Consider the following 14,146-nt stretch of genomic DNA (forward strand, 5'->3'; position numbering starts at 1 on the left):
AAAGAACATCTGTATGGGGGCAGCACGGTGGCGCAGTGGTAGCGCTGCTGCCTCGCAGTTAGGAGACCTGGGTTCGCTTCCCGGGTCCTCCCTGTGTGGAGTTTGCATGTTTTCCCAGTGTCTGCGTGGGTTTCCTCCGGGCGCTCCGGTTTCCTCCCACAGTCCAAAGACATGCAGGTTAGGTGGATTTGTGATTCTAAATTGGCCCTAGTGTGTGTTTGTGTGTGTCCTGCGGTGGGTTGGCACCCTGCCTGGGATTAGTTCCTGCCTTGTACCCTGTGTTGGCTGGGATTGGCTCCAGCAGACCCCCGTGACCCTGTGTTCGGATTCAGCGGGTTGGAAAATGGATGGATGTTTATTGTTATCAATTTACAAAATGCAAAGTGAGCGAACAAAAGAAAAATCTAAATCAAATCAATATTTGGTGTTACTACCTTTTGCCTTCAAACCAGCATCAATTCTTATAGGTACACTTGCACAAAGTCAGGGATTTTGTAGGATTCTAGTCAGGTGTCTGATCAACCAATTCTACCAAACAGGTGCTAATGATCATCAATGTCACACGTAGGTTGAAACACAGTCATTAACTGAAACAGAAACAGCTGTGTAGGCTTAAAACTGAGTGAGGAACAGCCAAACTCTGCTACCAAGGTGAGGTTGTGGAAGACAGTTTCATGTTATGGCAAGATTGAGCACAGCAACAAGACACAAGGTAGTTCTACTGCATCAGCAAGGTCTCTCCCAGACAAAGATTTCAAAGCAGACTGGGGTTTCAAGATGTGCTGTTCAAGCTCTTTTGAAGAAGCACAAAGAAACGGGCAACGCTGAGGATCGTAGACGCAGTGGTCAGCCACGGTAACTTAGTGCAGCAGATGAAAGACACATCAAGCTTATTACCCTTTGAAATTGGAAGATGTCCAGCAGTGCCATCAGCTCAGAACTGGCAGAAACCAGTGGGACCCAGGTACACCCATCTACTGTCCGGAGAAGTCTGGCCAGAAGTGGTCTTCATGGAAGAGTTGCAGCCAAAAAGCCATACCTCCGACATGGAAACAAGGCCAAGCGACTCAGGTATGCATGAAAACATAGGAACTGGGGTGCAGAAAAATGGCAGCAGGTGCTCTGGCCTGATGAGTCAAAATTTTAAATATTTGGCTGTAGCAGAAGGCAGTTTGTTCGTCGAAGGGCTGGAGAGCGGTACAGTAATGAGTGTGTGCAGGCAACAGTGAAGCATGGTGGATGTTCCTTGAACGTTTGGGGCTGCATTTCTGCAAATGGAGTTGGAGATTTGGTCAGGATTAATGGTGTTCTCAATGCTGAGAAATACAGGCAGATACTTATCCATCATGCAATACCATCAGGGAGGCGTATGATTGGCCCCAAATTTATTCTGCAGCAGGACAACAACCCCAAACATACAGCCAAAGTCATTAAGAACTATCTTCAGCGTAAAGAAGAACAAAAAGTCCTGGAAGTGATGGTATGGCCCCCACAGAGCCCTGATCTCAACATCATCGAGTGTGTCTGGGATTACATGAAGAGACAGAAGGATGTGAAGAAGCCTACATCCACAGAAGATCTGTGGTTAGTTCTCCAAGATGTTTGGAACAACCTACCAGCCGAGTTCCTTCAAAAACTGTGTGCAAGTGTACCTAGAAGAATTGATGCTTTTTTGAAGGCAAAGGGTGGTCATACCCTTTCCAAGAGATTTCTCTTTTGTTCATTCACTGCATTTTATTGATTGATGAAAATAAAAGATTAACACTTCCATTTTTGAATTCATTCTTTGTTTACAGCATTTTTTCACACCTGCCTAAAACTTTTTCACAGTACTGTATATATCTCTATATATAATCTTCATTTGGATCTTGGTCTTTGTTTGTCCACGAATGAATTAGAAGAAGAAGCACCAGATGGCAGTAGAGAGACAGCTAAAACATAGGCATTGCATTAAGAATCTCCTCCAGGCTTATACTACTGAAGACTGTAGTACTCCAGTCACACCTCAAAACACAGATATTCAAACTAAAGAAATTGTTGTGCTTTAAATTAACTAATTATATATAATCTTCATTTGGATCTTGATCTTTGTTTGTCCACGAATTCCACGCATGCATAGACCACCTTCCAGTTTAGTACGTTGTTGTTACTCACGGATGTCAACACTGTGCTGGAATAACGAAAGGGGTGGTGGACAGTGTTATGCTGGTTAGCTCCTGAGGCCTGGTTAGAGAATGAGATTGCCGAAGATAAAAGGTACGTGCCTACGTAACATATGAATGAAAGAAAGACAGTAGGTAAAATGAATGACAACATAACAACACGTTCCGGAAATTATTATTGTTACGTTGTAGCCGGCGAGTGCTGCACGTCTCACAGTTGTACCGTGGCTTGCTCTGTCTGGACACTAACATGAGCTGACGACAAGACAAGGAAAGTGTGCTCAATAAAAAACAGTGTCACTGTTTTAGAGGTGCAGTTGCCTAAACATTTAGCCTTTTGGGATGATTTTGCAACATTTCATTTCAGTGGCCCAGTATCTTATGTGGGGGTCCTCATGATATCAACTTGCTGGTGGGAGTCGATCGATAAACAGGTCTCAGACACCTGCACAGGGTAAGGAGTAATGTTGGAAAGTTTCAGTCAGATGATGGACGTAGGGTCAGGTGATGGGCATTAGGTAATGGTGGCAGGAGCTAGGTGGGTTCATGGTGAAGGCCTGCCAAGTGGGTGTGATGAGCAGGACAAAGCACTATTCTTATTAGGCTGGGAAATATTGGTGCAACTAATTGGGGGCAGGTCTAAGGCTATATGATGATTGAGAGTCAGAGGAGGATGAGTAATGGATTCTATGATAAGAACAGTAATAAAGTATGGTTTGAAGACTGGGTGCTGTGCCTGCGCCATGACAAAGGTTCTCTAGATATGAACTACCTTGTGGTGTGTAAACCATTATGCTTAGACATTTAGTTAGTACTATTTACTTTACACTAAGTCAGCCTCACAGCTCCATAATCTGCTCATTATGACGATTCACTAGTTCACTGCCAGTGTTATTTACTGTGGATACTGAAGTCGGAAAAACAACGGGAGGCAAAAACACCAATTTAAAATAAAAAGTAATTTCTTTATTCTTGGTGAGAAGAGGCAGACTGCAGACCCTGTCACGTTCCAGTGGTACAAACCGTCAGCCTGCCAGCAGGAAAGAGAGACTTCCTTAAGTACTCAAGTCTGTTGACAAGAATAAAAAAAATAAACATAGTTCATCTTGAGGTTATTACATGGATTGCTGTAGCCCCTGTCCACATCCTGAATTTGTACATGCAGAGAAAACTGTGTTTTTTACTGATAAAAAGTGGTCAGTAATGTCACAATTTTAAGAAATACACTTCTGCTAACTTACACGTACATAAGACCAGTTAGAGCAAGTTTTGTCCTAACGGTTATTGGGTGTATACAACTCAGCAGTTTTAGACAATGCTCACCTCCTTATAGTTTTTTTTTTTTTTTAAGCGCATTGCTCATAAAATATCAAGGGTTACATAAAGGTTAGTTCAGTACATTATAATAGTTATAAAGAAATTATATTCTTATAGCTTTAGTATCTGCATTAGATTACATTTGTTCTGTTAACTTTAGCACATTCTTATTTAATACATAAGTGTCATGCTTCTTATAGTTCTATTAGCATCATACTTTTATTATTTGGAAAGACTGACACAACTTAATTCTAAATATTCTTTCTCATTTACTAAGGGTGACCTGATGTTCCAGTGACAAGGACAGTCCTGATTTCAGAGTATGCGTTCCAAAAAAGGACTATTTTTCTTTTTCTTTTTTTTTTTGCTATTATTGGTTTTACTGTATTTCATTAATTTTGTTTCATAGTGAAATTGATTTTATATTGTTGGATTGGTTCCAGGTGTATTGTTAAGAGCACCTCATGTGGTTGACTGCAGGGATTAGTGACTGATAAGAGAGGCCTCCAATTGAAAACAGAATGGTAAGTGTGCACTGTATCCAGCAGGGGGCACTTGTTCCCTGGGATGCATGCAGAACATCCCCATCTCTTTTGTAACCATGGCAGAAATAATCAGATAGATAGATAGATAGATACCTTACTGATACAAAAAACAATATTAAATTAAAGATATCAGACCAGGTTATATGGTATAAAAAGAGATAAATGTATTTAACATGCTATAAATGATCATTTCCATTCCCATAATGCAGTGCATAATCCATTTATACATACATATTCAGGCCAGAGAGAAGCCAAGGGACACACAGCTAGCTTTAAGTGGGGAAATGCTGATCACTAGATGTCTCATCTGGCGGAATATCATCTACATGGAGACGCTTCTGATTTTGTGCTGGATCCTGGTCATTGTAACCACTCACATATTATAGTATTCATAAAATTCTTGTCAGATAAAGGCAACTGCCAGACATAGAATTTTTGTCAGATAAGGAGATAGGCTTTTTATTTCTGGACTGAACCCAAAAAACACCTTCACCTGTTGACATCATTTATGACAGACTGTGTTTTTTTAACCATACTGGTCAAGCAGACATCAGCACTTTAAAAATTGCCTGCTTGTGTGTTCTGCACATGTTTTGTGTCCATCACTTTGCCTGCACCTTACAGTTGTCATTTGTCCGTCTTTCTCTTTTTCTTTCTACTGAAATGCAGGGCTTTGAAATAAACTTCAAGACAATGAGTCAGGCCTGCTTTCATCAATGCAAATCCCTGCCCCACGGAATTCATACTTAAATTGGCCACAAACCAAATAGGGCAACTATCCTGCTGTGCTGTCTTCCAGTTGTTTGTGTCATAAATCTCCCACTCTTCCCTCATCAGCCAACTTGGCTCACACTTCTTTTCTGTCAGTTGGCTTACCTAAATGTGTCTCGTTTCTACTCTCTCTGGTTTCTGCTCATATGACTAAAATCAGATACAATGAAATAAACTTTACAGATCAGAGTGACATACTCCAAACGTTGGCTACAGGCGCTTGTTTTAGTGATTGACACAGGCAGAGATTCCGTCAGAAGACAACTGTTTGGCCTACTTGTGCTGAGCTGGTAAAACACTTGGCTGGAAGCAGCTGTCCTTGTGCAGATAAAGCTCTACTCAGGGGGTGCAATAAAGAAGCCATATTAAAGTACTGATGCATTTCCACAATAAAACACTTTGCTACTGCACATTAAAACAACCTTAACATTCCTTCTGCTCTTCCACACAGCCCCATTAACTGCATTTAACGCCTTTCCCATATTAACTGTAACTGCCTGAAATATATCATTTATATTTATGCTAAATGATATACGGAGTGCCACTTTCAAATATGAGATTTTTTGATTAACTACTATAGTGGCGGAGAAGTGGGTACACTCAGTCCTAAGAAGGCACTCAGAGTCTCAGGACGGGCAGTAGAATCAAGCTTTATTGAACGGCACACATACAGACTCAATTCACATAGACTGAGTGCCCAGGCATGGGAAAACCTCACTTTTATTACAGGTCCTACCATGTAGCCCATTATTCATCCTCATCTGACCCCCAACACTCCATTCCATTCATCCTGCCTCTTGCTAATGCCACCAATATTTCCCAGTTTAATGTGTAGAACTCTGCTCTATCAATCATGCCTGCTTGACAAGCCCTATCCCTGCCTAATACCAGCCCAGTGTCAGCACCACCATTTACAGCCTAAAAGTTCACATTCCCTCTCTAGAATAGGAGAGTCCACTCTCTCTACCCCTTTTCACATACCTGACCTTTGACTTATAATATATTGATGGCTTCTAGCTTACTTAAGAAAACAAAATATATATATACTATAGGCATAAGCCTTTTTAAGTTTAACCCTTTGGGAAGATGTCACCATAACCAGATTCATCTTATTACCAGCTACAAGCCTCTTTTTAGACATCAAGCTGTCACCACCTAGGATAGTGAGGAGGTGGATCCTGGAGGCTGAAATGGCCTTGAATGACAGTTTCCAAATGACAGACTGGGAAGTAATGTGTGAGTCATATGGGGGCGACACTGAGGGGCTCCCGTCACTGCAGCACAACTAATTACCTTTTGTGTCGACACTGTTGTACCTCAAACACAGTGTGATGCTTTCCAAACAACAAGCTCTGGATTACTAAGGAGCTAAAAAGTCTCCTGCATGAGAAAAAGGGAGCTGGTGACAAAGAAGCTCTGAAGGACACACAGCAAGTGCTAAAGAAAAAGCTGAGTGAAGGAGAGGACGCTAACAAAGCTAAAACAGAAAAAAGACTCACTCAGAAGAACATGAAGGATGTCTGGAATGGACTGACCACAATTACAGGACTCAAGCAATGCAGGGCTCAGGTGCTAGAAGGGGATGTGGACAATGCTAACAATTGTTACCAATTGTTTTGGTAAATGTTTCATCCCACTGCTATCCTCTTCCAATAACCAGTCCTCCCACACAATCTTCACTACCTCAGCAAATCCTACCATGCCAAGTGGAATGGCCAGTGACGAGTCCTCCTCTGACCATCAGTGTAGACTGTTCATAACTGAAGACCAAGTAAGGAGACAAACGGCAAAGCCACACACAGGAAAAGCAGTGGGACCAGATGGAGTGAGTCCTTGAGTGCTTCAGGCCTGTGCTGGCCAACTTTGTGGTGTCCTCTGTCACCTGTTCAGTTTGTCCACAAGGCCTCAGAAAGTGCCACTGCTCTGGAAAACATCCTACATTGTTCCTGTTTCAAATAAGACAGGCACCTCCTCACCTAATGACTACAGAGCAGTGACACTTGTGTCTAACATCATGAAGACCTCTGACACACTTGTCCTGGACGATGTGAGACCTGTCATGATAGACTACCTGAACCCTCTTGCAGTTTACCTCTCAGGCGATGACTGGAATGGAGGCTGCAGTCATCTATCTGCTCTACAAGGCTTATTCTCACCTGGACAAAGCATAAAGCACTGTGAGGACTATGGTTTTTTGACTTCTCCAACACCTTCAGTACCATTCAGCCAAAAATGTTAATGGGTAAACTCAGAGATATGCAGGTGGATGAGCCTATTGGTGTCCAGGATAATGGACCATCTGTGAGGGAGACCACTGTTTGTGAGACTCAAGGACTGTGTCTCTGATACAGATGTGATCAATACAGGAGCACAAGGAACAGTCCAGTCTCCTTTACTCTTCATTGTGTACATCTTAAATTATTAATAAAACAGCACGTCATGTCACTGGCAGAAATTCTCAGATGATTCTGCACTTATGGAGTGAACTGATAAAGGAGATGAGACACAGGAATGGAGTCAGATGGAGAACTTTGTTTCTTGGTGGAAAGAGAATTGTCAACAACTTAACATTAGCAAAAACAAAAAAAAATAGATATTGACTTTCACCGCACTAAAAAGCCTCTATTTCTGGTCACTATGCAATGAGTGGATGTAGAGGTGGTCGACTCCTACAAGTACTTAGAGGTCCACATTAATGGCAGGTTGGACTGGTCCTACAACACAGAGGAACTGTATAAGGGAGGGCAGAGGAGGCTCTTTTTCTTCAGGAGACTGCACTCCTTTAAAGTGAGAAGTGACATCCTTCACATCTTCTATAATGGCCAGTGGGATTTTCTACATTGTGATGTACTGGGCCGTTGATATCACTTCAAGAGAGGCCCACCAAATCAACAAACCAATTAAAAGGGCAACCTCAGTTAAAGGAAGCACTCTAGACCCCCTGGAGGTCATAGCAAAGGAGGTAATGAAAACAAAACTGAGTGCCATAATGAACAATGCTGCACATCCTCTCTCTACCACACCCAAGACTGAGGATGTTCAGTAAATGAATCATTCAGCACAAGTGTGTCAAGAAACGCTACTGGGGCTCCTTTATATGAACAGCAATACACCTGCATGTTGACTCATTGGAACTGGGACTGCAAAGTCAGATGTTTTCTTTCTTTTTAAATTTCCTTTCTATTAGGTCATTCTGGTGTGTTTGTGGATGTATTTATCTATTTATTGAACTTCTGTTAAAGCCACAACGACACATAAATAGGTGGGATTTTTGTTTATCTGTCACGGTCCACGCACGCAATAGCTTGGCTGTTCGAGGAGCCGTTTGTGTAAATCTTTTCTGTGCCAAACAAATGGCTACCGCCACAGTTGCTAGATAAGTAGAAGATTTTCATGGACTGATAGGCTGAATTTGAATTCTGGAGTGCCTAAGGATTTTGTTTGTTATAGATAAGCACTCACTATTGCTACCTAGTTTCTTGTAGTTTATGCACTTTGAAGGATCAGTTAACACTCTTTTATTCCCAGATATTTATAAAATTATGCACAGGAAAAGTTTATTAATGCCCCACATTATTCTGTGGTAATTTTTCAAGTTTTCCTACCAATTTTCACCTAACTGTGAATGAAGCCATGAAACTCCAACTACTCAAGCAACAGCAGGCTACTTATAACGTACAAATATGCTGCCATCTGTAACCAAATCTGGGCAGGAGTGTACAGTACTCAGCAGATCTGAGGGCATACACAGTGGCCACCCTAGCATTTTACTCTCCAGACTTGTATGCTTGGGAATGTTCTCTGACCTTAATTACATCTCACAAGGTGACCACAAGCCCCCATACAATCCCATCCACACAGCTTTGTATGAAGAGAGATAGCCCTGGAGCGAAAGTATGATGATATCAGTTAGGGAAAGAAATAGTGCAAGGGAAAAGGCTATGGACAAGCTATACAAAGTACTGCCAATTTAAAATAGAGGTGCAGGATGCTCCATTACTCCAGGTTACAGGTAATTCAAACAGTTTAAGATTAAAAACAGAGATTTCCTAGCAAGAGGCTAAGGCCAACTCAGCAGCAATTGTGCCTCGGCACATCTTTAGCCGAAGGAAGCCGAGGTCCTGAAGGAAGCCGAGATTAACAATGTCTGTCCCACAAGCAGGCCAAAATACTGGATGGCTTACTATTGGACTCCAAGCCATGAATGATCAAAGATGTGACAGTTACTTTAGCCATTCATGCAAGGTGAAGAAAAAATCAGAAAACATAAATAAAATGGCATAACTTAGAAATGTAAAAGGATAAACCACCTGATAGGGGGAGAGAAAAAAAACCACCACTTTACATTACATTAAATCAAAAACAAAAATATAAATTATAAATAAATAAATAAATAAATAAAAGGCGGTCAACACAAGCAGTCTTCTCACATCCTGCCCGGGCTGCATAGGACAAAATAAAACATGGAAAATAAGGAGTTGTTATGTACCTACAGAAGACATGCAAATCAAACATAGACCATTTAAATAACCAAAGCCAGAATGGTAAATTTATAAGTAACCCAGTAAAATACAGCTGAAAATCAAATGACAAGGTAGAAAGTGGGCATCCATCCAAACCCCTCACCAGCCCCCCTTAAACATAACTACATTTAGTATAAAACATACAAAGAGAGAAAAAAAAGGAAAGGGAACATCTATACAAAATCCATATTACCCTTTAAAAATAAATAAACATTAAAACATGCACATGCATGATGGCACAATGAAGGACTAATAACAGACGCTCCCTTAAAAAGCATCAATGAGAAAGAAATAAGGCAGTAGATGGCAGAAAAGCCATTAAATGAGGCAGCACACAATCTCAACTAGTGCTTCTGCTTCATGGCACAATGCATCATGGAAATAAAGATGTACAAAGCACTCACACTCTTGTTAAATAAAAACTACTGAAAAAAAAGACTGAGAAAGTTAAAGTTAAAGCCCAGGAGCCCAGCAAAGTTAAACTGTTTGTCAGCATGAGAAGCCTGATGGCACAAACTTTCCACGTGTGGCTGATGATGCAGTCAAGTTTGACATGGAGCAGCTCACAAGGGAGAAGGTCCAGTAAATTGAAAATTGCTATAGCCTGCATACTTCACTAGGATCATCAAAGGGGATGCTACCTGAAGTGTGAGACAATTTAAGACAAACTGAACAAATGAGGAATGGGTACAGCCCTGCCACTTGTGCTCCCTGAATAGCAGGTTGCATTGCCTTCTTTACCACTGCAGTCAAGGCAGAGTAGTTGGCAAATGGATATATATATGCGGGGACCTTCATATGAAAGACTTTTCCAGCTTGAAGATTGTTAGGAATTTTAATGTCAATGGCCTCAAGCAAGATGGATCCTGGCACAGGGGATAAATCTTGTGGAAACACTCAATTATTAGAGCAAAACCCGGATAAAGTAGAAAAGATAGAGTGCCACAGTCTTTTCCAAATCTCTAATGCATTGCCATCTTCGAAATGTTCCTTTATACCAATGATGTTCACATTGCAGTGCCCATCTCTGTCCCCCTAGAGTGAGTTATGAAGTGGAAAAGGAGACTTTGAATTCCAGTGATCAGAATTCCTTGTGTTCGTTTAGGGTTTCACAAATTTGCTGACGTCTTGAAATTGGCAATGACTGCTTTGCTGAATTCTGTAGATGGTTCAGACTCTGCTAGAGTACCTTTATCACTGGACTAGCAGGTTCACACTGCAATTTGCAGGATCCACTTGACTTATTCAGAGTGCAGGATGAGTAGAAATTACTTTGAAATACAAGTAATGTAGTGTGAGGATTCTGAAGGAAGGGAGGGGAGCAAAGGACACAGAAGAGCCACCAAATCAATATGACTTCTGCAACTGGAGGTCATATGGTCTCCAATGTTTTAAAGAGTAGTAGGTTTGCTATATTTTCAGCGTCTCTCATGGTTTGGAGTCATCATATGCATTTGTGTTCACACCAAAATGACTAGAGTGTACCTTAGCCCTAAGAGATGATGTTTCTATGTGATTTTGCAAATTTCCAGGCAGTGCTGTTTGATTAACTTTTAATAATTCACTGTAAAATCCCTTTGTTAAAGGCAGTAAAAAATGAAAATGGACATTCTGCTCAAACTTTCACTGGCTCCACCATTCCTCTTGTACTGGTCCTGGCATTATTAGCCTTTTAAATCTGAAAGGCAGGTGGCACTACATCAAACATCATAAAGGTAAAACTTCTAATTTGATAGACTCCTCCACATGAAGACACTTTGTAAACGGAGACTCTCATTTCTTCCTTTCAATGTCTTCCTTCACAGCTTTATCTGTAATATGAATTGGTGTTTCTGAGTCAGAGCATTTCTTACATTTGTGAGATTTTGGAGGCTATCGAGTTTCTGGGGAATTGTTTACCACATTCAGTATGAGTCTTTGTATGCATATGAAGATGGCTCCTCTGGGAAATCTCTGCCACATTCAGAGGAGCAATACGGCTTCTCTCATGGTTAATTTCTCCAAATCTATTAAGATGTGAGTGAACCTCATTCTTTACTCTTGACAGTTCAGTTGAATTACTATATTTCTTATCCCCTTAAATTTGCAGTGATAGACATGTAGAACCTGCATTATTCCAATAATGCTTCCTTTGGCAGTTCATATGGAGTTATGGTAATTATCGGGGTATCAAGAAATGCCTGAAAGATTATTTTTATTAGTCCCGTTGATCCTGGCATAATTTCTGCTGTTTTGTTGTACATTTGATATATAGTAACTCCCATTGCATCTATTGTATCTTCTGATGTGTGTCTGGAGACTGTTACTATGAGAGAACTGCTTTCCACATTCAGGACATGAAAATGGTTTCTCTCCAGTGTGAGTTCTAGCATGGTTTCGAAGTCTTCTCTTTTCATAGAATCGTTTGTTACATTCAGGACATGAAAATGGTTTCTCTCCAGTGTGAATTCTTGCATGGTTCTGAAGACTTCTCTTGTCATAGAATCGTTTGTTACATTCAGAACAGCAATATGGCTTCTCTCCAGTGTGACGTCTGATGTGTGTCTGGAAACTGCTACTATGAGCGAATAATGTACCGCATTCAGGACAACAAAATGGTTTCTCTCCAGTGTGAATTCTTGCATGGCTACGAAGGGAGCTCTTAGCAGAAAATCGTTTATCACATCCAGGACAGGAAAATGGTTTGTCTCCAGTGTGTATTTTTAAGTGGGTCAGAAGGTCTCTGTTGTCAGAAAACAATTTGCCACATTCAGGACAACTATATGGCTTCTCTCCAGTGTGAAATCTCTTGTGTGACTGTAGAACACTACTGTGGGAGAATTGTTTGCCACATTCCGAACAACCAAATGGCTTCTCACCAGTGTGAACTCTCGTGTGGCTAACAAGATGACTTTTCCGGTAGAATTGTTTACCACATTCTAGGCAGCAATATGGCTTTTCTCCAGTGTGAATTCTTTTGTGTGTCTGAAGAGTGCTACTGTTGGTGAATTGTTTTCCACATTCAGCACAGCAGTGTCGCTTCTGGTGGTCTTTAAGATGATTTTTATCCTTAGAATTGCTGTTATAACTTCTTTTATTCTCTTTGCAGAAACCCAACATCACAGGATCTGTTTTCTTCCCCTGCTGATGAGTGTTCCCATCATTAATCCTCATTAGTTTCACAACACAACTCATTAGTTTCACAGGTATGGAACTGTCCAGTTGAGATGTTGATAGCTTCAGGTTTTCATTGTCTTGTGTATGTTGTGGTCTCTGCCAAAGGTTGTGTTGAGGTGACAGATATGAAGAAAAAGGACTGTTCTGTTGTAAATCTGTAGAAACACATAAATAAGCAGATGTTCATATTGAAATATAACAAACTGAGGTGCATCCATCATGACGTACATGGCCAATACTGATGTGGTTGTTTTTTAGATGATTCCAAAAGTGTTTACCAATGTTAAGTTGCTATAGTGTCAACAAGTTTCACATGGACAATTAAAAACATAACTAAAATTCATCATAAAAACCTTTGTGCCTATCAAAAACAATCTGCAAATTTTCTTTTTCCATTCACCTGACCATTTTCATACCTGTGGAGTGCTCTTCATGAAGCCAAAGCACCAGAGCTGATCTTTGAAGCATTTGGTGCAATGCACAGATGTTTCCAAAACACTCACGTCAAACTAGTTGCTTTGAAGTTGTAAGTGTAGCACCACTGAAGATCATTTCCAACTTTTGTTATAAGGAAACAAAATACATATTTGGCTTAAACATGTATATCTAACATATAGATAAATAACTTTCATGATTTATATTTTTCTTTTGGTAAGGAGAAAGTCTTTGCAGCAGAGCATCCAACTATTAATTTGCTGCACTGCATAATTCAAACTGTTTTGTGTGCAAGATTGTCTGGCAAGATGAAAGAAGCAATGAATACAGTCACCAAAATTGTCAACCACATTCACTCTACTTTAAGCTTGCCACATCGACCTTTTAAAATGTTGCTGAAAGACAGTGGAGTGGAGTGCACCAACCTCCTTCAGCATAATGATGTATGATGACTGAGCAAGGGACATGCTCTGGAGCATTTTTTTTCACTGCAAAACGAAGTATGGAATTCCTTTTAAATCAGAAATCTGCCAGAACAGAAGAGTTTTCTTTGCTCATGTGAGATATATAGAAATATATTTATAAAGTTGATGATTTGCATATATTCAAAGAGAGTCACAAGCACATTTTAAGTATTGTATCTCAAAGAGCACTAGTATTGTAAGGGTTAAACTTAAAAAGGCTTATGCCTATATATCTTTTATTTTCTTAAGTAAGCTAGATGCCACCAATACAGTATATTATAAGTTGAAGTTCAGAGGGGTGGAGAGAGTAGACTCCCCTCTTCCAGAGGGGGATCTAAGCTTTCAGGCTGGAAATATTGGTGGTGAGCACTGAACCGGCACTAGGCAGAGATAGAGCCTGCCAAGCGGGCATGATAGCTAGAGCAATGTGCACTCATTAAGCTGGGAGATATTGGTGAAGTTAACAGGAGGCAAGATGAGGGGAATGGAATGGAATGGTGGGAGTCAGATGAGGATGAAAAATGGATTGCATGATAAGACCTGTAATGAAAGTAAGGTCTGCCCATCACTCTGGGCTTAGTTTGCCTGAATTGGGTCTGTATGTGCACCATACAATAAAGTCTGATTCTGTGGCCTATCCTGAGACAACAAGTGCCTTCTTTAGGCTGAGGGTGCCCACTCTCTCCACCATGAAACTATCAGCTTCTCAAGAACTGTCACTGTTATCACACAGTAAATCACTTCCTTTGTCTCATGCTTTACGCATTCATATT

The 14,146-nt window shown here is 40.7% G+C and overlaps 1 protein-coding gene across 4 annotated transcripts in view; it reads right to left on the minus strand.

Moving 5' to 3' along the window:
• LOC114664587 (gastrula zinc finger protein XlCGF57.1-like) overlaps positions 1 to 14,146 on the minus strand; it is a 536,731-nt gene that overhangs the window by 391,998 nt on the left and 130,587 nt on the right. Inside the window, exon 4 of one of the 4 annotated variants that reach the window (XR_007934537.1) lies at positions 10,434 to 10,728. The exons of 2 other annotated variants lie outside the window; for them this stretch is intronic. Coding sequence is in view for 1 of the 2 variants with exons in the window: in XM_028818774.2 (XP_028674607.2) it covers positions 11,488 to 12,629 (1,142 nt within the window). In the remaining variant the exon portion in view is untranslated. Of the gene's footprint in view, positions 1 to 10,433; positions 10,729 to 11,020; positions 12,630 to 14,146 lie in introns of those variants that run through there. One more of the 4 variants, XM_028818774.2, reaches the window with a different exon arrangement.

Source organism: Erpetoichthys calabaricus, chromosome 1 (genome assembly GCF_900747795.2).
Source record: "Erpetoichthys calabaricus chromosome 1, fErpCal1.3, whole genome shotgun sequence".
NCBI classification, from domain to species: domain Eukaryota; kingdom Metazoa; phylum Chordata; class Cladistia; order Polypteriformes; family Polypteridae; genus Erpetoichthys; species Erpetoichthys calabaricus.